Raw genomic sequence first — 24,558 nt, forward strand, 5'->3', positions numbered from 1 at the left:
CATTCTTTGACTCCCACATCCCACTGCTGCATGCATTATCCAAAGGGTCATCTGTCGCTTTCTTCTCTGATGTGGCTCTGGTATGCAGCAGGATCCATTCCAGATGCTAAGAGCTGCTTCCTAGGAATGAATGGAAGAGAAGACCTATCAGTGTGTGCTTCATTTTGTTTTTAAATTTTGTGGTTAAGAAATATGGATGGCAGAGAGAGGGATTTCCCAGTGTCCCTGAATGTGTGACCCTTTGAGGAAAAACTGGATCCTGCAACCAGGGTTACTGGAACAATTTTCATAGTGGGGGTGCTGAGAGCCATTGAACCAAACTGTAAACCCGGTGTATAATGGAATCCACATCAAGCCAGAGGGTGAAGCAGCACCCTTAGTTCCAGGACCTTTGCCTGCAGCTGGGTTTTTGAGTATTCAGTCACTTCTTGCAATGCTTTGTCAGACAGACTTGCTGCATTGACATTAGCTGGGAGGAACAGACCTCTGTAAAACAAGTGGGATGCAGGATATTCTGTTTTTACATTGCCACAAGAATAGTTAAATGGCTGTACTTGTTGAATCATTGCCATTTTCACATATGCTGGCTGCTCCTGTCCAGGGGCTCCTCTTGTGTCCCTCCAGTTCCCTTAGGTTTCCACTGCTCTGCTTGAGCTGTCCTCTTCCGGTTGTACTTTTGCTGTTATTATTTTTTCCTTTGTAGTGCTCATAACGAGCTGGGTGCTGCGCAATTATGAGGGAAGGCACAATCCCTGTTTACACTCCATTGTGATGCTCCAGCCTTTGCACTTTCCTACCACAGTCTCTCCTGGGAGAAACCCCACCCTACTAGAGACAGATCTGAACAGAGAGGGGATTTCAGAGTTCTCCATAGAACAGAACAGGGAGTTGCATTAAGCAGCATTTCAGACACCTGAAAGGCTTTGGCGTTCCTTGGGAAATGTCACAAGAAATGGGAAGCCATGTGCAGTTCAAGGAACATATATCTAATCTCATGTGTATCTATTCTGTGCCGGCATTTATATAGCCTCTATTATCATAATGACCAGCACCTATATAAACATTCCTCCTGACACCCCCTAACACCTCTGTCCTTTCCTTCCTCAAAGGGTGTTATTGGATTTATTTACTGAACTTGTCACTCTGGGTCAGGCTGCCATACACCAAATGGGTGGTCATGGTAACAGGTCAAGTCACATTACTGAATCCTCCCTTCATCTGTGAGAAGTCAGGAATAACCCCACCCTGCTGCTCATTGGTTCCTTGATGCAAATGAGATTTCCATTGGGCCAGCAACAGCTGCCAATCACACCCACATGTGACTCCAAAGGGAATTAATAGCAACTGTGAAGGCCTAGGCTGTGGTCTTGGCTTGGCAGGGGGTTGTCTAGAGCTTGGTCTCAAAGTTAGTGTATAGTTAAGCTTCTAAAGAGAGTAATGGAGTCTCAAGTGTGCCAGAACTTCCATGCTGAGTGTGAGGCTGCTGTGAACAGCATGGTGAACCTGGAGCTGTATGCTAGCTATGTCTATCTGTCCCTGGTGAGTGTTTCTCTTCTCCAGTGTTCCTTGTAAATCCAGGACTTGATGTGATTTTTTTTTTTTTTTTGCATTGGGGGATTCACATTCTCATGCTAAAATAAGTTTTAGAGGTTTCTCTTATTATCTGGGTTGGCTCACTTGAGTAACTTTTTTCCAAGTAGCTGTTCCTGAAGCAATTTTAGGTCAAAGTAAAACATTTCCCTTGGGAGTCTATAGAACAGCTATTAAACTAGTAACCCTAGTCTTTTTCTTCAAGATCTAGAAGGTTCCTTATGTTCATCTTTAATTCTTGAACCACTAATCCTGTCCCTTTATTAGCTCAGTGGCTAGTGAAATATCTTCATGCTGCTTGCTCCTGAGCCATAGTTAAGTAATGGTTTGCCTCTTCTTTGTAACTATCAAAAATGGCTGGAAAATGATTCCATGTGAGAGGTGGGGAGAGATCCCTATCTATAACAGCACAAACTCCCAGACCTGTTTAAGTGTATGAGGGAAAACCTAGCAACTAGATTCTTTTGTCTAATGGTGTTGCTTACAGACTCTACAGAAAGCTCTAAATTAAAACATCTGAGTAGAGTTACACCCTAGAGTTAGCTGGCTGGCAAACTTTATACAGCTAGGATCTGGCAGAAAGACATGCTCTTCTAGTCCTCTTTATCTATGTAGCTTTCCTACTTGTAAACCCAGTAATCAATACTGTACCTGTATAGCCCTGAAACACTATATGTTGTGTTTTTGCCTTAAGAATGTCCAGCAGGAATGTGAGGCAGTGAGCTATGTGGATGAAGTAGAAAGGATTTAGGTTCCCTGTGTGTTCTGGAGTATGGGAAGGGCTTTCAGAAGCCCTTCTCTTTGTGAGGCTGATGTGGGCATCAAAGAACTATGGTCATAATTCTTTGTCTGGCTTCATCTGAAGGTGTATAGCTTGGTTCTTCCTGTAGTAGGTAAGCACAGTGAAGGTATGGGGAAGGATCTATCACTACAGCTGAAGAGCTGCTGCCTAGAATAATGAGAGCCACATGAATAGTCTTTTTGCAGCAAGAAACTTCCTGTGGCATGATGCTTTATTACTGTCAAATGCCATTCATTTCCTGACTTCCTCCCCAGTCCTACTACTTTGACCGTGATGATGTGGCCCTGAAGCACATGGCCCAGTTCCTGAAGGAGCAGTCCCATGAGGAGCGGGAGCATGCAGAGAAGTTCCTGAAATACCAGAACAAACGAGGGGGACGCATTGTGCTGCAGGACATCAAGGTGAGACAGTCAGTAATCACCCAAACAGGAGAGTAGAATGAAGATTCTAGGACAGTAACTCAGCATTTCTTGCTGTGTGAACCTGATGCATAGGCTGGTAGTGGCATTTCTCCTCTGTAAAAGAGACCTAATCTACTACCTGATCAGTGCCTTGTCCTGGTGGGAGTGACTCCTGTAGTGAAAGATACATTAAGGATGACTGGATGTGGAAGCTGTGGTATGTACATGATCCTGGAGGGGGGACCTCATAAGAGTTTTTTCTGCATGAAATGCTGTCTGATGGATCTTTTCCTCCATCAGCTCTGAGATTTGGAGATGCAGGTGGAAAGTCTCCTTCAGTTTAGGAAGGGGTTTGAGCAGATGATGGAGCAAAGATATGAGGTATCTGAAGGGAAAAGCTCAGACTCACAGATGGAAGCAGGGCTGGGGAATTTTGAGGGGAGACTGGGTGAGGAAAGTGGTCAGTGGAAGCATGTGACTAAAAGGACCAGGCAGAGGAAAAGACGGGCTAGTGAAGGAGAAATAGAGCTTGGGAACAGGTTTGCAGAGTTGGAAAATGAAGAAGGGGCTCAGCAGGTACTTGTTGAAGGTGGAAGGGTAAGGAAGAAGAGAAGAGAGGCTAGTCCTATAGGAAAAGCGGAAGAGTCAAGGGAGACTACACCAAATATGAGCCCCAGGAGGATACAGGATGGGTTGAAGAGGATTATAAGGGAAAATAGGAATGGAAAGAACTTGCAGCCAGAGGGAACAGGGGAGAGACAGGAGAATAGCACCATCACCAGGAAAAGGCAGGTCTATGTGATTGGGGACCCTATATTGAGGAGAATAGACAGGCCTGTAACTAGAGCTGATCCAGAGAATAGAAGGGTGTGCTGTCTTCCAGGTGCTAAGATACGGGATGTAGACCTGAGGTTGAAAAGGATCCTAAAGGGAGCAGGAAAAAATCCCCTAATTATCCTTCATATGGGAACGAATGATACGGCTAGGTTCTCGCTGGAAAGTATTAAGGGAGACTATGCTAGGCTGGGGAAGATGCTTAAGGAAATTGAGGCTCAGGTGATCTTTAGTGGGATCCTTCCTGTTCCTAGAGAAGGGCAACAAAGGTGTGACAAGATTATGACTGTCAACAGATGGTTTAGGCAGTGGTGCTATAAGGAGGACTTTGGGATGTATGGCCACTGGGAGGCATTCACAGACAGAGGACAGTTCTCTTGGGATGGACTTCATCTGAGTAGGGAAGGAAATGGCCTTCTAGGATCAAGGCTGGCACAACTGATAGAGAGCTTTAAACTAGGAATTTGGGGGAGATGGTTGGGAGATGTCCAGGTAATCTCCACGCCAGATTTTAGCATTGAAAGGGAAGAAGACTAAGAAAGGATACAGCTGTGGGTAGGAGAATGTATATGAGGAGCGAGGGCGGTGTGGATACTAGTCTAATAGGTTATACTGGCTGTAGAATGACTGTGCCTAATAGGGTACAAAATGTGAGCGAGGCCAAACAGCAAAAATTAAGATGTTTGTACACCAATGCGAGGAGCCTAGGTAACAAAATGGAGGAACTAGAGCTACTGGTGCAGGAAGTGAAACCAGATACTATAGGTTTCAGAGTAGCAGCCGTGTTGGTCTGTATTCGCAAAAAGAAAAGGAGTACTTGTGGCACCTTAGAGACTAACAAATTTATTAGAGCATAAGCTTTCATGAGCTACAGCTCACTTCATCGGATGCATTTAATGAAGTGAGCTGTAGCTCACGAAAGCTTATGCTCCAATAAATTTGTTAGTCTCTAAGGTGCCACAAGTACTCCTTTTCTTTTTGCAGATATTATAGGGATGTGGTGGAATAGTAGTCATGACTGGACTACAGGTATTGAAGGGTATGTGCTGTTTAGGAAAGACAGAAACAAAGGTAAAGGGGGTGGAGTAGCATTGTATATCAATGATGAGGTAGAATGTAAAGAAATAAGAAGCGATGCAATGGATAAGACAGAGTCTGTCTGGGCAAAAATTACATTGGGGAAGATAACTAGTAAAGCCTCTCCTACGATAGTACTTGGGGTGTGCTATAGACTGCCGGGATCTAATTTGGATATGGATAGAGCCCTTTTTAATGTTTTTAATAGAGTAGATACTAATGGAAATGGCATGATCATGGGAGACTTTAACTTCCCAGATATAGACTGGAAGACCAGTGCTAGTGATAACAATAGGGCTCAGATTATCCTAGATGTGATAGCTGAAGGATTCCTTCATCAAGTAGTTGCTGAACCGACTAGAGGGGATGCCATTTTAATTTTGGTGAGTAGCGAGGACCTCATAGAAGAAATGGTTGTAGGGGACAATCTTGGCTCAAGTGATCATGAGCTAATTCAGTTCAAACTAAATGGAAGGATTTACAAAAATAAATCTGCAACAGCCCTTTTGAAATCAAAAGCTTAGACTTTCAAAAATTAAGGAAATTAGTTAGGGAAGTGGATTGGACTGAAGAACTTATGGATCTAAAGGTAGAGGAGGCCTGGGATTACTTTAAATCAAAGCTGCAGAAGCTATCGGAAGCCTGTATCCCAAAAAGGGGAAAAAATTCATAGGCAGGAGTTGTAGACCAAGCTGGATGAGCAAGCATCTTAGAGAGGTGATTAAGAAGAAGCAGAAAGCATACAGGGAGTGGAAGATGGGAGGGATCAGCAAGGAAAGCTACCTAATTGAGGTCAGAATATGTAGGGATAAAATGAGACAGGCTAAAAGTCAAGTAGAGTTGGACCTTGCAAAGTGAATTAAAACCAATAGTAAAAGGTTCTATAGCCATATAAATAAGAAGAAAACTAAGAAAGAGGTGGGGCCGCTTAACACTGAGGATGGAGTGGAGGCTAAAGATAATCTAGGCATGGCCCAATACCTAAACAAATACTTTGCCTCAGTCTTTAATAAGGCTAAAGAGGATCTTAGGGATAATGGTAGCATGACAAATGGGAATGAGGATATGGAGGTAGATATTACCATATCTGAGGTAGAAGCAAAACTGAAACAGCTTAATGGGACTAAATCGGGAGACCCAGATAATCTTCATCCAAGAATATTATAGGAATTGGCACCTGAAATTGCAAGCCCATTAGCAAGAATTTTTAACAAACCTGTAAACTCAGGAGTAGTACCGAATGATTGGAGAACTGCTAATATAGTTCCTATTTTTAAGAAAGGAAAAAAAGTGATCCGGGTAACTACAGGCCAGTTAGTTTGACATCTGTAGTATGCAAGGTCCTGGAAAAAATTTTGAAGGAGAAATTAGTTAAGGACATTGAAGTCAATGGTAAGTGGGACAAAATACAACATGGTTTTACAAAAGGTAGATCGTGCCAAACCAACCTAATCTCCTTTTTTGAAAAAGTAAGACTTTTTAGATAAAGGAAATGCAGTGGATCTAATTTGCCTAGATTTCAGTAAGGCATTTGATACTGTGCCACATGGGGAATTATTAGTTAAATTGGAGAAGATGGGGATCAATATGAACATCAAAAGGTGGATAAGGAATTGGTTAAAGGGGAGACTGCAACAGGTCCTACTGAAAGGAGAACTGTCAGGCTGGAGGGAGGTTACCAGTGGAGTTCCTCAGGGATCGGTTTTGGGACCAATCTTATTTAATCTTTTTATTACTGACCTTGGCACAAAAAGTGGGAGTGTGCTAATAAAGTTTGCAGATGATACAAAGCTGGGAGGTATTGCCAATTCAGAAAAGGATTGGGATATTATACAGGAGGATCTGGATGACCTTGTAAACTGGACTAATAGTAATAGGATGAAATTTAATAGTGAGAAGTGTAAGGTTATGCATTTAGGGATTAATAACAAGAATTTTATAAGTTGGGGATGCGTCAATTAGAAGTAACAGAAGAGAAGGACCTTGGAGTATTGGTTGATCATTGGCAGCTCAGTCATCCTATGTGATATGGCTGTGAAAAAAGCTAATGCGGTTTTGGGATGCATCAGGAGAGGCATTTCCAGTAGGGATAAGGAGGTTTTAGTACCGTTATACAAGACACTGGTGAGACCTCACCTAGAATACTTTGTGCAATTCTGGTCTCCCATGTTTAAAAAGGATGAATTCAAACTGGAGCAGGTACAGAGAAGGGCTACTAGGATGATCCAAGGAATGGAAAACTTCTCTTATGAAAGACCTAAGGAGCTTGGCTTGTTTAGCCTAACTAAAAGAAGGTTGAGGGGAGATGCGATTGCTCTCTATAAATATATCAGAGGGATAAATACAGGAGAGGGAGAGGAATTATTTCAGCTCAGCACCAATGTGGACACAAGAACAAATGGGTATAAACTGGCCACCAGGAAGTTTAGACTTGAAATTAGACGAAGGTTTCTAACCATCAGAGGAGTGAAGTTTTGGAATAGCCTTCCAAGGGACGCAGTGGGGGCAAAAGATCTAGCTGGTTTTAAGATTCTACTCAATAAGTTTATGGAGGAGATGGTATAATAGGATTTTGGTAAGTAATTGATCTTTAACTATTCAGGGTAAATAGGACTAATCTCCTGAGATGGGATTTTAGATGGATGGGATCTGAGTTACCCAGGAAAGAATCTTCTGTAGTACCTGGCTGGTGAATCTTGTCCATATGCTCAGGGTTTAGCTGATTGCCATATTTGGGGTTGGGAAGGAATTTTCCTCCAGGGCAGATTGGAGAGGCCCTGGAGGCTTTTCACCTTCCTCTGTAGCATGGGTGACTTGGGGGAGGCTTCTCTGCTCCTTGAAGTCTTTAAACCATGATTTGAGGACTTCAATAGCTCAGACATAGGTGAGGTTTTTCGTAGGAGTGGGTGGATGAGATTCTGTGGTCTGCGCTGTGTAGGAGGTTGGACTAGATGATCAGAATGGTCCCTTCTGACCTTAGTATCTATGAAGAATAAGAAACTTTTACTTCCTGCTTCTTACCTAGCATGTATTGGGCTCTGTTTTCAAATGGACACTATTTTTGTTTTGTTCTAACTTACTGTTTTCCAATGACTGAAGTGTCCTTTATGTGTGTGTCAGAAGACTGCACAGCTAGTGGCCCTCTAATTCTAAAGTGTTTGTGTGGCCAGGAAAAAGTTTTATTCTAAGCAAAAGCATGAGAATAAAATTGCTGAATGAGAAGAGTATAGCAAGGAGCAAAGCAAATGGGGGGGATACTCCTAGATGAAGGAAGGAGGGATCCATTTCTAATAGTGCAAATGTTTCCATTCTATTGCTGGCCTCCTACAGAGGCCGGAGCGGGATGAGTGGGGAAACAGCCTGGAGGCCTTGCAATGTGCCCTGCAGCTGGAGAAGACTGTGAACCAAGCCCTGCTGGATCTGCACAAGCTGGCTACAGAGCAGAATGACCCCCATGTGAGTAACTGGCTAGTAAAGGAAATAGCAATTGCTATTTCCTTTCCTACAGAGAAGAGTAGGAGAGGTTCAGAATTTGAACACTGAGTTTCACTTGAGGAGAAACTACAGGGCCTTTGGCAGGGAGGGGGAAAGAGGAAACATTCCATAAATCAAGAGCTGGAGAGACCCCTTCCTGGACCGCCTCTCACACAATTCTTTGCCCTTCACTACTGCTTGTTTTGCCTCTCCCTACATTTCAGGCTCTAATGTGCTGTAATTTGCCCTGGGTTAAGGTGACTATGGCCTGCTCTTCCTTGAGCTCTAATCTTGGATGGGATTGGGATTTTTTTTTTTGCTCTGCATGAGGTTAATACAATGACTCTGCATGTTCCTTGCTACCACCTCCTATGATTCCTTATTGGGAACTTGTGGCACCTTAGACTAACGAATTTATTTGAGCATAAGCTTTCGTGAGCTACAGCTCACTTCATTGGATGCATTTTCTGCATTTTCTGCATCTTAGCCTCTAAGGTGCCACAAGTACTCTTTTTCTTATTGGGAACCTCATCCAGGCTTGAGGTCAGTGGTGCTAGTGCTCTAGACAAACACCGAAGTCTGCTTTTTGTAGACTCATCCCTGAAAATGGAGCTCTCACCTTGAGATTATGCCATGAAAAGTCTGAAGTGTGACTGACTACTGGGCTACAAAAATCTGTCACCCAGCATAGTCCTCCTAACCCTCTCCTTTTCTCTTGCAGCTCTGTGACTTCCTGGAGTCTGAGTACCTGGAGGAGCAGGTGAAGGCCATCAAGCAGCTGGGAGACCACCTCACCAACCTGAAGCGCCTGGGAGTCCCCCAGAATGGCATGGGAGAGTACCTGTTTGACAAGCTCACCCTGGAGGAGAGCACTTGAACTGGACTCTAGGGATATTGCTTATTTGGTGGCTCATCTGTATGCAGAGGAAATAAGAATTAAACTATTTACTGTGAATAAAACATAGCTGTCAGTTGTAACTGACTTTGCCCTTTCTTAGTGTGTTAAATTGGCTTCAGTGAGTATGTCACTAATTACACTACACACACTAACAGGAGCTGCACATCCAGTAAGTGCCTTAGCAATTACTGTGGATAAAATAACATGCTTCTTGGTTGTGCCCACTATAGTATACATCTGGAAGGTAATGCTCTCCATCCTAGCTGAGGTTCATTCCCATCCTTTGCTGTCTTAACTCATGAGTGGTCTGCTAAACAGATGCAGCTTGCTTTCAGGTGCAGTAGTTTCTGCATCTTCTTAAAGTCACTTAGGCATAGATCCAGCTTCTCATCACTCAAGGCTGTTATACTGTTGACTCTCCAGTTAGTATCTCTACATCAGTGAGGTACTCACAAGCATTGCTGCAGGCACTGAGTGAAAAGTTCTATTCCAGGATTCTGCTTGGGCAAAATAATGCCATGTAATATAAACTGCCCCAGCAAGCACCTAAAAAGCATTTAGCTAGTTCTGCCTCACAAGAGGTTTTCTGACATGGCTATATACAACAGTTTGGTTAAAAAACAAAAACAAAACAAACCCCCTTCTTTGGTCTAAAACACAGATGTAATCTGCACATGTGCTGGGATCTGGTGCTAGCTTTATGAGAACTGCAGTGTTCGAGCTTCCTAGCAGAGGAGCTCAAGTACACAGCAAGGCTTAATATTTTCAGATGTCCCCTCTTCCCTGCAACCTAGAACCAGGCACCATATTGCTGGGCAAAGGCAAGGGTGGGTGGGGGAGACAGCCCATTAGCTGCTTAGCTTTCATTGCTATTTGGGGGGGGGTGAGACACTGTAGCAGTAAACCAAATGCCATGGGCTCCCCTCCTCCTTATTAAGGAACAGAGTTCAACACTTTTCTCCACTTACTACTAGGGAACCATTCTTTCTCTCCTCTCATGCCACCTCACAAGAGTTTAGTGCCACCTTGGTTACTTAGGAAGGCCTAATACTTAAGTGCTGAAGGTTGGGCTCTATTCAGATGTTGGCTTTTCCTGTTTAATACACAGGAAAAAATGGCAGGGATGAACTGTTGACAGTTTTGTTGTGTTTCTATTGCTGACCTATTGAGGTAACTTGGTGTGCCCGGAAATCTGTTTCAGCACCTTGAGTTCTGCATCTGCAGTGTATTAGGCTGTCTTTGTACAACATCGTGACTGCCATCCTGCTTGTGTTAGCTCTGTAAATAGGCACTGTCCATAATAGCCAGCTTTTCAAGTTGGCTGAATGTCAACAGGGTGACTATTTGATAATACAAACTAATCAGAAAAGTCATGATTTGACTTTCCTACTTCTACTGTGCATAAGAATGCAAAGGGGTCCCCTCTCATTTTATCCTCTGAGGTGGTAAACGGAGCCAGGATCAGATTCTTCCCCCTGCTTGCTAAGATCCATTTATTAGAAGTGAAAGGCAGAGAATCAAAATCTGTGGAGCAACTTAGAGAGACAGTAGCTCCTGCTACTTAAATTTAAAGTTAGTCATTTGTGGACAGACCTGCTATATAGCCAGATGCTGGCATAAGGGGTGTTTGTTGTGGGGGGAGGAGGCTGTATTATGTAGTGAATATGCATCCAGAAACCATTTGGAATAAAAGGCAGCAAAGGAAGGTTGGAAATACTGTAATCTTTTACTGAAGAAAAATATTGGCTGTCAAATCATTGCAGGTGGGTCACAGGAGTCCTGTAGCCCAGGTTTGCCTATTTCTTCAAAACACTTGCTTGCATATTTATGCCGCTAGCCCCATCCACCAGAAATGTAATCATGAAACAACATGCTGCCGTTGGCCACTACAAACCCTTTATTGTCATTGACACCTTCCAGTGTAATACTGTATTATGAATTGTGTTCAGCTTTACCTTTGGCTTTCTGTTTCTGTTCTGACCATTGCTGCCAACTCTCAGATGCCCTTCCTGCTATGCACCACATGGGTGTTGGCTCCCCCCAGGCAGCCTCACTCTCTCCTGGAGTCTCTGGAGCTCCTTTTTTTCCCCTTTGTCCAGGTTATATTTTTTGTTGTTTATTCATTTCTGGTAATACCCTCAATGTGCTAGGTTCTGTACAAACATAAAGAAAAGCACAGTCCCGGCCACTATGACCTTCCTGATCTTGACTTTTCCTCCCATGCCCTATCTTATGATAAACCTCTAGGTCCTTTCCATGTTCTCCATATAACACCAGTTGTGCTAGGTAACATTTCAGATAGCAGAGGGGCTCATGCCCCCCTTTGGAGATGTCATAGGAAAGATGTGCACTCCACAGAGCATTTTGTCTAATTTAAGGTATATCCCTAAGCTAAGTATCTAGGTACTTATCTGGCCACTATCATCATCAGTGTCTGTCCTCCAAATACCCCCACTACTCATCCTTTCCTCCCTTACAGAGCTATTGGGAAACTGGATGTGTCTGTTGAACTTTCCCCATTTGTCTTCCCTATCTGGTGGGCCTAGGCTGCAGGATCATTCTGCTAATTAGCCAGGTCATGTTACCTGTGGAAACTGAGAAACAGCCTCCCCCACAGCCCCACCTGGTTCCTTGGTGAGGAAGGGTGTTTCCATTGGGCAGCCACAGCTGTCATTCACAGCCACCTGGCTTTGAACACTATTAATAGCAGCTGTAGGAGAAGAGGTTTTGTGTGGGTGAGGAGTTATGGGTTTTGTGTAGCAGTGCTTGAAGAGAAGTTGTCCTAAGCTTTATCTTATTGATCACACTACTGCAAAAACTTTTCACACAGAGGAATGGAGTCCCAGGTGCGCCAAAACTTCTATGCTGACTGTGAGGCTGCTGTGAACCTCCTGGTGAACCTGGAGCTGTATACAAGCTATGTCTATCTGTCCATGGTGAGTGTTTTGTCTGTTTTTTCAGAGGCTAGGGCTGTTAGAAAGCAGACAGAAATGTCCTTTATAGACCTATTAAGGTAATTCATTGTAACTGAGTAAATGAACCAGGCTGAATTTAAAAAAAAAATTAGCCATCAAAATATGTAACAAATAGTCACTTTTTCCCTATGGTCACTCCTGAGAAGTGTGAGGCACACATTGGTGTTAACAGTCATGGGTATAAGGCTACAAGAACAGGCCATTGCCCATGCAGCAAAAATATTGCAGACAAAGAAAGAGCTACAAACACTTATGCACAATCTGAGGCTTCAGAGTAGCAGCTGTGTTAGTCTGTATTTGCAAAAGAAAAAGGAGTACTTGTGGCACCTTAGAGACTAAGAAATTTATTTGAGCATAAGCTTCCGTGAGCTACAGCTCACTTCATCGGATGCTGTAGCTCATGAAAGCTTATGCTCAAATTTGTTAGTCTCTAAGGTGCTACAAGTCCTTTTTTTCTCTTCACAATCTGAGGTCCCTATGTCAACACTATCAGGAGTATGATAGTAATGCTTCTTGGTAGGGTAAGTGGGGAGGCCTTCATTAGGATCTGTATGTACTCCCTCTCAATAGGGGAGAGAGACACTTGAGTTTCTGTGTCTAGCCTTCTTCAGAGGAAGAGTGAGATGGGATCTCTCTCCTTAGAGTGAGGTTTTCTATTGCACATTAGAAAGAACTGGTTTTCTGCAAGTGTTGATCCTTATCACATGAGGGATATCTCTGTTAACATTTTATACTTTCCTTAGTCTTATTACTTTGACCGTGATGATGTGGCCCTGAGGTACATGGCCCACTTCCTGAAGGAGCAGTCCCAGGAGAGGATGGAGCATGCAGAGAAGTTCCTGATATACCAGAACAAGCGAGGGGGGCGCATTGTCCTGCAGGACATCAAGGTGAGAAACAAATCCAAGGGGAGGTTCTGAGGGATCACCCTGCTGCCCTAAATTCTGCTGCCAAGTAACTTGACTCACGGCCCTGCAAGAATAAAATGTAGGGTAGTAGGGCTTAATGAATGGGACTCGGGCGACCTGGATTCTATTCCTGGTTTTGTTATTCCCAGGGTGGGTGACCTTGAGCAAGTCACTTCATCTTTTTGTGCCTCAATTTCCCCATCTGTGAAATGGGGATAACTTCCTTGTAATGTGCTTTGAGATCTGTTAAGTACTGCATAAGTTAGGTACTATATCTATTCATAGATCTATTGAGGGTGTCCTCTTTGAGGCCTATGGATCTTTTTTGTCCACGTATCTGTAAAACTCTTTGAAGGCTAGGACTAGAATTGCATTCTACTGTGGTCTACCCCACCCCTTGTACTAGTGATTTCTGTGAGCACTCTAGCTGGTATTATAATAATTCACAGAACTTTGTCCATCCTCTTCCCTTTCCTGCTTCCACAAACTCTCAATCTCTTCCCCTTCCCCTGTGTTCTAGATACAATTTGCTTTCTCTATACTCAAGGGTAGGGAGGGGAAACTTTTTTAATACAACATATGCCAGTGAATTAAGACTTTAACTAAATACTGTATATGCTGATTATCCAATAGCATTGAGGACTATTTGGATCATTGGGAGTTCAGATAATCAAGGGTGCATGAGCCATTCAGCAGCAGGGTGGCCTTGCAAGCAGCTGGGGACTAGTCATGGTCATCACAGTCCTGGTTAAGGGTCTCTGCTCTCTTGTCTGAACCTGTGCATTATCCAGATTCCTTTCTATCCCCCAGCATAAGACAGATGGGGGAATAAGGAAGGGATCTGGATAATGTAGAGGTGCAGACAATAGCATTTTGGATAAATGAGAATGCAATTGGAGAGGCAGGACCAGACAGAATATTAATTTCTTGCACAGAAGCCAGAGCGGGATGAGTGGGAGAACAGCCTGGAGGCTGTGCAGTATGCCCTGCAGCTGGAGAAGACTGTGAACCAGGCCTTGCTGGACCTGCACAAGCTGGCTACAGAGCAGGATGACCCTCATGTGAGTAAAGAGGAGAAGTGAATAGCTGTTCATGAGTGGCTGTAGTTTGGATACTATATTGACATGGTCTAGAATCCTTATTAGCTGGCCTCTGCAGATCCCAGACCTCTCTAAAACTAGGGAGTGTCTAACTTCTGTGGTCAGGGCATACCCATGGATAGAAGATCTCCCTCTACACCCTCTGGTTCTTATGGATACAAATAAGCAAATAAAAAGCAACTATCCCAACCTACTGTAAAAGAATAAGACAGACAATGTTTTGGGAGGGCAGGGTCAAAAGATCAATTCAGGTTTGAGAGTAGCAGCTGTTAGTCTCTATTCACAAAAAGAAAAGGAGTACTAGAAGTCAGCTGTAGCTCACAAAAGCTTATGCTCAAATAAATTGTTAGTTTCTAAGGTGCCACAAGTACTCCTTTACTTTTCCAGATCAAGTCAGGAAATGACTGGTTCCTATAGCTACAAATGAAGGAAGGGGTGACAAAGCTGTCTTGTATAGCTATTTGCCATCCAAAAGACCTAGGATGGGGTGGGGGAAGCCATAGATCAAAGTTTCTCCCTCTTCTATGGTCTAATCAAGCTACTATAATCTATCCAGGTACTTGAGTGAGCCGCCACTGTAGCACGAGTGCCTACTTGTTTGTCTCAGTAAGTAGGCGCTAAATGTCTGCAGAATGCCCTCTTGATCCTCCCTTCCCAGACTTCCAGGGACTGGCATGAGAAGGGCATCTGGGGGACTGAGAAAGCTTGACTACAACTAGCTGTCACTCCCTGGCTGGCATTGCAGCTTGATACATAGCTGGCAACTCCATAAAACCATGCAGTGCTGTATATCTGAGCAGGAGTAAGTTCATTCTAGGCCTCCCTGTTTCCTGCAGCTCTGTGACTTCCTGGAGTCTGAGTACTTGGAGGAGCAAGTGAAGACTATCAAGCAGCTGGGAGACCATGTCACCAACCTGAAGCGCCTGGGAGTACCCCAGAATGGCATGGGAGAGTACCTGTTTGACACATACACCCTGGGGGAGAGCAGCTGAGCTCCAAACTCTGAAGCTGTCTAGAGTGCAGTCCTGATCTCTTGTCTATTACAGCTGCTTGCAAGTTACAATAACTGCATGTCCTCAAAATAAAATGTGCTATTTGTCCAGTAACTTGGTTTCTACTTTTTATTTTGTTCTAGTCTCATTCCTGTAGTAAGATGGCTCTCATGAACAGGGAGCATTTTAGGAGTCATGGAGTATATGACTCCCTACAAGATATTGTCGTCATAGTTGCTGTGTAGACTTGCTAAAAAGCTTGGAGAAGAAGGAAACGTTGTCTCATCCTTGCCACACGAGCCAGGCATCAAAACAAACTGAGATGATGCATCACTAAGACTTCAGGTACAGTTTCTTATGGAAATAGCCATAACAGGCTTACATTTTCCTGTCTATAAGCATCATACTGCACTGAATCAATTGCAGAACTAAATCATTAAACCATATTGGGATAGCCTTCTATTTGTCTCGTTTTGCCCTGCTGCACCCCTGCCCCAGGGTACTTTTGGTAGCATCTTCAAGGAGGGGCTTCACTTTTCACTGCAGCTCTAGAGTGAAAAGCAAACAAATGGTACCACCTTAGGCCAAGCTGGAGAACAGAGTTGCTAACTATTTGGTTTTTGCCTACGTCCCATTTAGTTAGCTTCTGCAGCACTGAAGATGACCAAAGCCACATAACAAGGAGCTGGAATTGAGCCTGGCTCATTCAGCAACAGAATGGGGGCAAGGGGGGGGGGGAGTGTCATTAGAATAATCCTTTGTTCTTTAGTGTGGACATGAGCAAGTTAAACCTCACTCTTCTGGAAGCTTGTAGGTTCAGACATGTGGGTAGTCCTACGCTTTCTATGGAAGCCATTCTCTTTGAATTACTCACTGTGTACATTCTGGAAGCAGGAAATAAACACTGCAATCCTACAGTAAGATTGCTAGAACATGGCATAACCTAGCCAGAGACTGGGGAACAGGTAATGCATGCGTGCACGCACACACACACCTTGGGCCTAGTGTATGTGTCATGGGCTTCTCCCATTCACCCCATATTGACTCCATCTCTTCGTCTACTCTGTGTGCTATGTCACACAGCTGAAACTCAAACTGTTCTCTGTAGGCCATTCAAATGCTTCCAGCAGTCTGCATGTGGGCAATTTTTAACAGACAATAGCCATCAAGCAGGAGGATGATTTGGCTTCTGACAGAAGCCTGTGCTCATTCTAAGAGAGCTATTATCATTGACATAGCTCAAAATCAGGTGTTAGTGAGCACCTTTGGGTAGGAGGGATGATCTAGTTGAGAAGACACAGAACTAGGACTCAGGGAAAGATTTGTTCAGGGCTTGGTTCAGCTTTAGAATTCCCTTATGATCTTGGTCAAGTTACTTAACCTGCGACGTGCCTTAGCTCCCCTTTGAAATGGGTATAGTAATTCTCTAGCTTAGAGGGGTACCTTTCAGCTGCTCAAAGGGCTCTCTCAGGAGATGTTCAACAGGCTTATATGTTGTCCTAGCTCATGTTCAGTGTGCATGTGGGTCTGTTAGACAGAGATATAAGAAGTGGCTAATAGTCAATTAACCTAGGTGACATTGAGCTCTTCTGCCTCTGAAACAGCAATGGAGAAGCTATGACAGGGTGTGAATGAATGGGGCATGGAGGATGAAGGTTACTTGGCTAAGACTCAACCTAAGCATGACTCTAAGAATGGAAGTATGGCATATCTGTTTTCTGTGGTGGAAATTATCATATTGATCTTATTTTTTTTTCTCCCTGTCACCTTGTTGGATCTGCAGCTATATTTTTAGGTGGGAAGATGGCATAGGAAGCCAACTTTTTGCATGACATATTGCTACAGTAGTAGGGTGACGGAGATTCAGTTTTAATATGCACTTTAGACAATAAATTTGAATAAATGAATGACAACACAGGGGGTTCCTTTTAGCTTTTTGTATGGTATTAAATATGGTGCTAGTTATGCAGGTTGAAAATTGCGTGCAATTATAAACAGATAACTCTTTGGGAACAAGCAGCAGGGACAAGCCAGTTAATGTCTTTGCTATAATGCATAACATTCCCACCTGAAAAAAGAAAAGGAGTACCCGTGGCACCTTAGAGACTAACAAATTTATTAGAGCATAAGCTTTCGTGAGCTACAGCTCACTTCATCGGATGCATGCATGCATCCGATGAAGTGAGCTGTAGCTCACGAAAGCTTATGCTCTAATAAATTTGTTAGTCTCTAAGGTGCCACGGGTACTCCTTTTCTTTTTGCGAATACAGACTAACACGGCTGCTACTCTGATTCCCACCTGAGCAATTTCATATACTTTCCTCCTTTTTGTACAGGCTCAGGTTGTACTGGTACCTAAACATTCTTTCAATGAGCTTCTTCTCTGTGGAGTGTGCACACAAGGCTAGTTTCCTACCTGCCAGAGCTTGTCTCCTAGAATTGAAAAGGTTTGATAAGAAGACAAGGTGTAACAATGACTTGGTTTACACTTGTGGTTTATGTGCATGTGCACTCTGGACAAGGTGCCTGTGTGGATTACAGTGATAATATATCTCTGTTGCTGGAACAGGCCACATTCTGCAAAACTGAGAAAGGTTTGAGGGAAAGTGGACCCTTTGGATGTCTGGCCAGTCAATATTTTCAGCTGTTTCCTATGAGACAGCCCTGCTCTGCTAACAAGAGACAAATACCTGAATGAAGAGTGTGGCTTTAAAAGAGCTGTGTACATCCATTACTGATTATTGACAGAACTGGGTCCTTTCCCCAAAGCAATAAATACATTTTAATAAGGGTTGTGTATGTGTGTGCATTACAAGATCAGCTGGAGGGAGGCATAGACTCTAACATTTCTTCCTATTTGGAACGGAGTATATTTTGCCCCATTGGTGAATAAGTAAAAGAGCTGGGTGTGTGGGAATCTCCCAGGTCAATGGGGAGAACCATGAGCAGAAATGGACATATACCTATTGACACCCTGTTTTCACTGACTATAAGTGCAATGAAGCAGCTGTCTGGTTTAATGTCTTTGTCTCTGTCACTGTTAATCTGATATATCCATGCTCCAGCCTCTGCTATGGCAGATGGTGGGATTCAATAGAGAGAGATGAATGCTCTAGGGGAGAACTCCTATAGTAGGTCAACCTTCTAGTACATAAAGACCTCTGAAATACCTCAGTAGGGATTAGAGCAATGGTTCTCAAACTTTTGTACTGGTGACCCCTTTTGCACAGCAAGCCTCTGAGTGTGATGCCCCTTTATAAATTAAAAACACTTTTTTTTATATTTAACACTATTATAAATGCTAGAGGTGAAGTAGGGATTGGGATGGAGGCTGACAGCTCGGGCAACCCCCCCCCACACCCATGTAATAACCTCACTACCCCCGAGGGGTCACAACCCCCAGTCTGAGAATCCCTGGGTTAGAGTAAGTGACATTTGGACATGATACATTTGGTATCTATCTATCACCCCCACCCCATTTTCTGTGTCTTCTGATCCCTACAGGGCAGTGTGAGAAACCAGATTTGTTTGTACACAGTGGGACACAAATAAAATAACTTGTACCAGGAAACAAAACAAACTCAAAACAAGCCCCCGCCGGGCTGAATGTCCAGTTGCTGGAGCATTCTATATCATTAATCCTCTCCCCAACTCTTGTCAGAGGTGTGGTTTTAACTGGATGACTGACATCATGGCTGACACCCATTCACTGGTGAAATTCATTAACACACCCATCTGCAATGGCTTGGTGAAGAAGGGACTTTCTAATGGGCAGCAGCTGCCAGTCACAGCCACACCCTATTCTGAACGGTATTAATGCCAGCTGTACCTGGGAAAGGTCTACATCTGCCTTGTGCTTCTGCTCAGATTGCGTTTGCTATTGTTACAGATTTTGGCTATAGTGTCTTCCCTGTTCAACCCCACAGGTATAGTGATGGAGTCCCAGGTGCGTCAGAGTTTCTATGCGGAGTGTGAGGCTGCAATTAACTGCATGGTGAATATGGAGCTGTATGCTAGCTATGTCTATTTGTCCATGGTGAGTGCCTGTCTTACAAAAACACTGTGCTATTTCATTGTATGTTAGCCCTCAGGTGTTAGCAGAAATCTAAGGCTGTTGTGGTTTCTAAATCCATCCATGAGAAATCCTAGTTGTGTAGAATGTCCTTAGAAACTACAGTGTTACATATGCTTGTAAAGATGAATTTTTGTGATTATGCAACTCCTAGTGTGGAGCTAATAGGAAGCTTGTGAGGCCTGAAATGGGGAAAAAGATGTTTAGGTGTCAGAGTTGGTAATTGCTCTATCACTATTTGAAGACTGACCTAGATTAAAGATATCACTAAGCTCAAGTACCAATGCAATGTGTTAAGGTGAGTTTGGTTTCTGTTTCTCCAACACAGGAAGCTTGTGATACTTAAGAGGGATATTTTAAGGCAAATCTTCTGAAACATGTAAATCCCACTGATATTCGTTTCTGGGACTCGAGTGCCAGAGACACAAGAACTTCAGAAAACTTTGTCCTTAAGCTCCTTGTGCCTCAGTTCCTTACTTCCTACATAGGAATAACATTTTACATGTAAGGTCTTATGCAGCTGCATATCAAACTCTCTGAGGCACGAAGGTGTTTTGATATACCGTACATCCTATAATCTCAGCCCTGATCTCAGCTGGGGCCTCCTGGTGCCACCACAATCCAAATAGCCTAAATCATCACCACTGTTTTCCCTGTCTCCCTAGTCCTACTACTTTGACCGTGATGATGTGGCCCTGAAACACATGGCCCAGTTCCTGAAGGAGCAGTCCCATGAGGAAAGGGAGCATGCAGAGAAGTTCCTGAAATACCAGAACAAGCGAGGGGGGCACATTGTCTTGCAGGACATCAAGGTGAGCAACTAAGTCACTAACCATGCATGGTGGGAGGTTAATGGAATGGAGTTCTCCAGCTATGTGAAGAGAAAATATGAGGGAGCTGTAGCAATGGGAATCTTAAGAGGAATTTCCCATAGAGCTTTGCTACATAAGCAAGTCAAATTTGAAGTCTAAGGACCTAATTTGACCTTATTATTTAGTGCCATAGGAGTAAAACTGTTTCCGGAGCACAGGATTTAAATTCCTAAACACTCTACTTAGATGTCTGAGTTGTGAATGGTAGGCTTGGGGTTAGCGGTGAAGTAATATAGCTGTGCTATTGATCAGTAGTAATGGATGATGCATGCTGACTAGAAAATACTTAAACCTTGAGAGATTAGTATTGGCAGGCATGACCAAAGGAAATGCGTGAAATTTTTTTTAAATACTTTGCTACATTAGGTTGGTTGTTCAAAGTGGGCTTTCATTGAAATGGAAACTCTTAAAGTATGGCTTTTGACAAAACACTTGTTAGAATGGTCTTTCTAGCAAAAGACCAAGCTTAATTTAGAATAGCTATTATCCTGCTGTCTAATGTCTTGGGGCCCTAGAAATTGGGCAGAGCTTAGTCCTCCCCGTTCCAGATAAGTGCCCTAACCAGCAGGCTACAGGCTATTCTGGGTTGGGTCTCTCTCTCTCTTTCTTTGGGTTTTATGAAGTTTCAGATGGTCCAAGTTTCATCCCAGTGCAGAACTGGAAAGTTTGAAGATAGGAAAACTGTTTCCTGCCCAGCTCTCGCCTTAATCTCTCCTCCCCCATGCCTGTATGTAAGTCATTCTTCTGAGAATATTGATCTATTATGCTATCCTGTCTGATATTACAGAAGCCAGAGCAGGATGAGTGGGGGAACAGCCTGGAGGCCCTTCAGTGTGCCCTGAAGCTGGAGAAGACTGTGAACCAGGCACTATTGGACCTGCACAAGCTGGCTATGGAGAAGAATGACCCTCATGTGAGTATGGTCAGGACTAGCATAAGTACTATCCTCTGCTTTGGATGTGCTGCCCAGTGTGGTAGGGTGAGTCCTTGGCTTTCAATCCACGTAGCAGTACTCTAGTGAAGCATGTCTGAGAACTGCATACATATCTGCTCTTCTTGTTGGTTTATTGATGTTATAAATGGAATGTGCTATGAATATCTGTCTAATGTCCTGTCTTCTAATCTGTGCACAAATGACTGAGTAATCTCTTTTACTAGAGATATTGTCATGCTGGTAACAGTAGCTCTGTTCAATCAGTTTAGCTTCCATGTGCCTGATGAGTGATCACATCTGCTCAAATGAAGTAGATTAAATAAGATTCATGGCCCCTGAAACCTATGAAGCAAATCCATACTCGCAGAATCTAAACGGTCTTCAGGGAGGCCTGTTCAAAACTGCATAACATTGGAGGCTTCATGCTAACCAGCAGTGAAAGCGTCTCTTGATGTAACTATGTATGTGCACCACTGGCTCACTAAATCCACAGTATTGAATATTGGAAAGCAAACATATATCTAATATCCTAAACCTCCTATCTGCTTCTGCAGTTATGTGACTTCCTGGAGTCTGAGTACCTGGAGGAGCAGGTGAAGGCTATCAAGCAGCTGGGAGACCACCTCACCAACCTGAAGCGCCTGGGAGTGCCCCAGAATGGCATGGGAGAGTACCTGTTTGACAAGCACACCCTGGGGGAGAGCAGTTGAATTACCCACTTCTGGCTCTTTTCCAGAGGAGAGAAGCTGTATCATTGACCATCTAAATTCTGAGAATAAAATTGACTAACCCATTAAAGTCTGTATTGTGCTCTTGAATTGGGGTGGGGAAGGAGGCCACAGGCATCTTGCTGACAAATTGGCGAGTATGGCATGAACATAGTAAACTGAGAGCAGACTGTTAGGTGGGGAGGGGATGGTACAGGAGTGCATGGTCTAAGGATATTCCTCAGACATCCTATGCTCATGTGTGAAGTGTCCCCTGAGGAATTGCATAAAGATGCTGACCTCTTTCATGGCAAACTGTGCCATGCTCTAACCCAAGTTTATGCCTGAAGGATCTAACTTTCCCTTTGCTCTTATAGCAGAAAGCCCTGTCCACCTATGACAAGGCTCAGATGTTAAGTCAGCATATGCTGAGGCTAGATGGGAGTGAGTGGTGCAAAACCATCCTGGTTGTTAGTTTGCATCATACAGAAATGGGTTTTGAGCTTCATGTAATACCCTAACTAGGGCTGTGCCATAGCTGGTGTGACTAAAACTGGAGAAACAGTGAAATCTCTAAGGGGAGGTGGGGTGGAAGCTGACTCAGTCTCTGTCAGAGTTTGAATCCCATCATGATGTAATTCAACTAGTCAATGAAGTGCAATTTACCTAGCAGTTTTGAAAACCTAGACTATTGCTGAGATGTATGGGCCTACAGGAACAAATGACTCCAGGGGGATAGTGGAGGCCTAACCAAGAGCAACACTTAACTTAAAAACCTAAACCTAGAGTGAAAAAGGGGCAATAAATCAAAGGACTGTGCTACAGGGGGGTGGAGGGAAGCTTGAACTAGTTAACATACATGAGAAACTTTGCACTTGCTCTCCATGTGGACACTATATTAGTACAAAGTGTATTAAGCAAATCCTGCTTGTCTAAATGAACACTTAGTTTAGGGTAAAGTCTGTGTAATGTGAGTGTAGATTAAAATGCACTAGGGCATGTCTAGTTTCTAGCCATAAGGACCACCAACACTTGAGATGGGGCATACTAGTGTGGGATAGACTTAAGCCCCTAGTTTTGTAGCAAGATGGGGTATATCTGCATGAGCACTTAAATAAACTTAATGTGACGTGAGTCCAGTCAGTGCAGAGCAGCTAGTGCACTTTAAACTCCCGCATCTGCATCCTTCACACTAATTTTGTCTCTGAGTAGACAAGGTTCTAGTCTACTTGTCAACCAATCTTTGACTTGCAGCCCTCCCTCCTCAACTGAGAGTACCACATTCTTGAGCCTTAATCTCCTATCTCTTAGGGTTAGGACGACCAGATGCCCTGACTTTTATAGGGACAGTCCTGATTTTTGGGCCTTTTTCTTACATAGGCTCCTATTCTCTTTCTCCCCCCCCCCCCCCACACACCTGATTTTTCACATTTGCTGTCTGGTCACCCTACTTAGGGTTAGGTGGGAGAAGAACAAAAGTGAAGTTCTGCTTACAGCATCCTCTAGGTGCTATATTAGACATGTTGTACTTCATACCACAACTCATCTTGCCCCCTACATGCTTCTAGTAACTTGAATATACACCCTATATTACACAAGAGAAACTGAACTTTTGTTAAAAAAACTGCCCTTCTATAGCTTCTCTTGTAATGGGATCTGAGAGAAACTAACTTTGTAGCACTAGCCTTGCAGAGCTAGTGCCCTCTAAGAGTATGCCATCACTTGGACCTGGTGGTTTGATTTACAGCTTGAGGTGACATACCTCTTGGAGGTAGCCTGTTAAAAATAGAATGTAGCTGCAGCAGAACAAATGGTGCAGAGGGAGGACTAGCTGCTATAAGTGTGTACATGTCCAGGACGCAAGGTATGTACTTGGGGTGGCTAGCCACTCTGGCTGCTTGATCTGCTGTGGCTACTTTCTATTTTTAGTGTGCTTATGCAATGAGAACTAGTGCGAGGGTGTCTTCTTGAGCTAGGAATCACACTGCCAACTTGGGGTGACCATATGTCCCACTTTGGCTGGGACAGTCCTTTTTTTAAGCCCTGGCCTGGATGTCCTGACTCTTTTTTTGGCAAAAGTGGGCATTTGTCCAATTTGGTCTCAGCAACTTGATCAGCCCCATGCGGTGTCATGTTTTCCCTTTGGGAAACATGGTCACCCTACTTAAAGTGTATACGTACCCAGAGATTTAAAGCCTTTTGGGGTAAGGCAACTCCACTAAGCACGCTGTGTTGTGTTGTATTTCATGTCCATGTTTCTTCCGCGATGATGCTACTTTATATAGAAACAAAACAAATGGAAAAGCCCAGTGGGATTCCCATCTGCCTGGCTTGGCCATTGCTTTGTGCTGCCCACCCAGCCTGTATATTTGTGAACTAATAATGCTTCCTGATGGAGTTGCTCCATGGTTCAATAAGAAGCTGTTCCCTCTCAGGTAGGTACACAATATGGAGTTCATACTCTCTAGCAGTAAAGAAAATATCTGTGCAGTTCCAGAAGTCAGGATGGTTGGGCTAGAAGGCTGGGATGAGATGAAGATTTCTGCCTTCCTAAAGCATCAGTGTCTATGTAATCTTTAAATAACTCATTCATACCTGACCCTCGATGGGCATGGCTTGTTTGGAGAAAACTAAACATAGTCCTTTAAAATAGAAAAGGAGTACTTGTGGCACCTTAGAGACTAACAAATTTATTAGAGCATAAGCTTTCGTGAGCTACAGCTCACTTCATCGGTTGCATTTGCATTTGCAAATTTGATGAAGTGAGCTGTAGCTCCCGAAAGCTTATGCTCTAATAAATTTGTTAGTCTCTAAGGTGCCACAAGTACTCCTTTTCTTTTTGCGAATACAGACTAACACGGCTGCTACTCTGAAATCTTTAAAATAGAGATACTGAATAAAACTGCCGGCTTCTTCCAACAC

General features: G+C 43.5%; 3 protein-coding genes across 3 annotated transcripts; all 3 read left to right on the forward strand.

Annotated features, from left to right (window-relative positions):
- Positions 1-655: 655 nt before the first annotated feature.
- LOC119841073 (ferritin heavy chain A-like) lies at positions 656-15,162 on the forward strand. Its single transcript, XM_038368071.2, has 6 exons — positions 656-667; positions 839-843; positions 11,823-12,012; positions 12,795-12,941; positions 13,895-14,020; positions 14,896-15,162. Exons 3-6 carry the CDS (start codon positions 11,911-11,913, stop codon positions 15,049-15,051), a joined length of 531 nt encoding a protein of 176 aa, XP_038223999.1. The 5' UTR covers positions 656-667; positions 839-843; positions 11,823-11,910; the 3' UTR covers positions 15,052-15,162.
- LOC119841071 (ferritin heavy chain A-like) lies at positions 1,351-9,156 on the forward strand. Its single transcript, XM_038368069.2, has 4 exons — positions 1,351-1,539; positions 2,647-2,793; positions 8,035-8,160; positions 8,900-9,156. The coding sequence occupies exons 1-4, from the start codon at positions 1,438-1,440 to the stop codon at positions 9,053-9,055; spliced, it is 531 nt and encodes a 176-aa protein (XP_038223997.1). The 5' UTR covers positions 1,351-1,437; the 3' UTR covers positions 9,056-9,156.
- A 3,735-nt stretch (positions 15,163-18,897) lies between the features above and the next one.
- LOC119841074 (ferritin heavy chain A) lies at positions 18,898-21,727 on the forward strand. The gene is made up of 4 exons (XM_038368072.2): positions 18,898-19,087; positions 19,789-19,935; positions 20,783-20,908; positions 21,484-21,727. The coding sequence occupies exons 1-4, from the start codon at positions 18,986-18,988 to the stop codon at positions 21,637-21,639; spliced, it is 531 nt and encodes a 176-aa protein (XP_038224000.1). The 5' UTR covers positions 18,898-18,985; the 3' UTR covers positions 21,640-21,727.
- Positions 21,728-24,558: the final 2,831 nt, after the last annotated feature.

The sequence above is a fragment of the Dermochelys coriacea genome, chromosome 12, assembly GCF_009764565.3.
Source record: "Dermochelys coriacea isolate rDerCor1 chromosome 12, rDerCor1.pri.v4, whole genome shotgun sequence".
Taxonomy (NCBI): Eukaryota; Metazoa; Chordata; order Testudines; family Dermochelyidae; genus Dermochelys; species Dermochelys coriacea.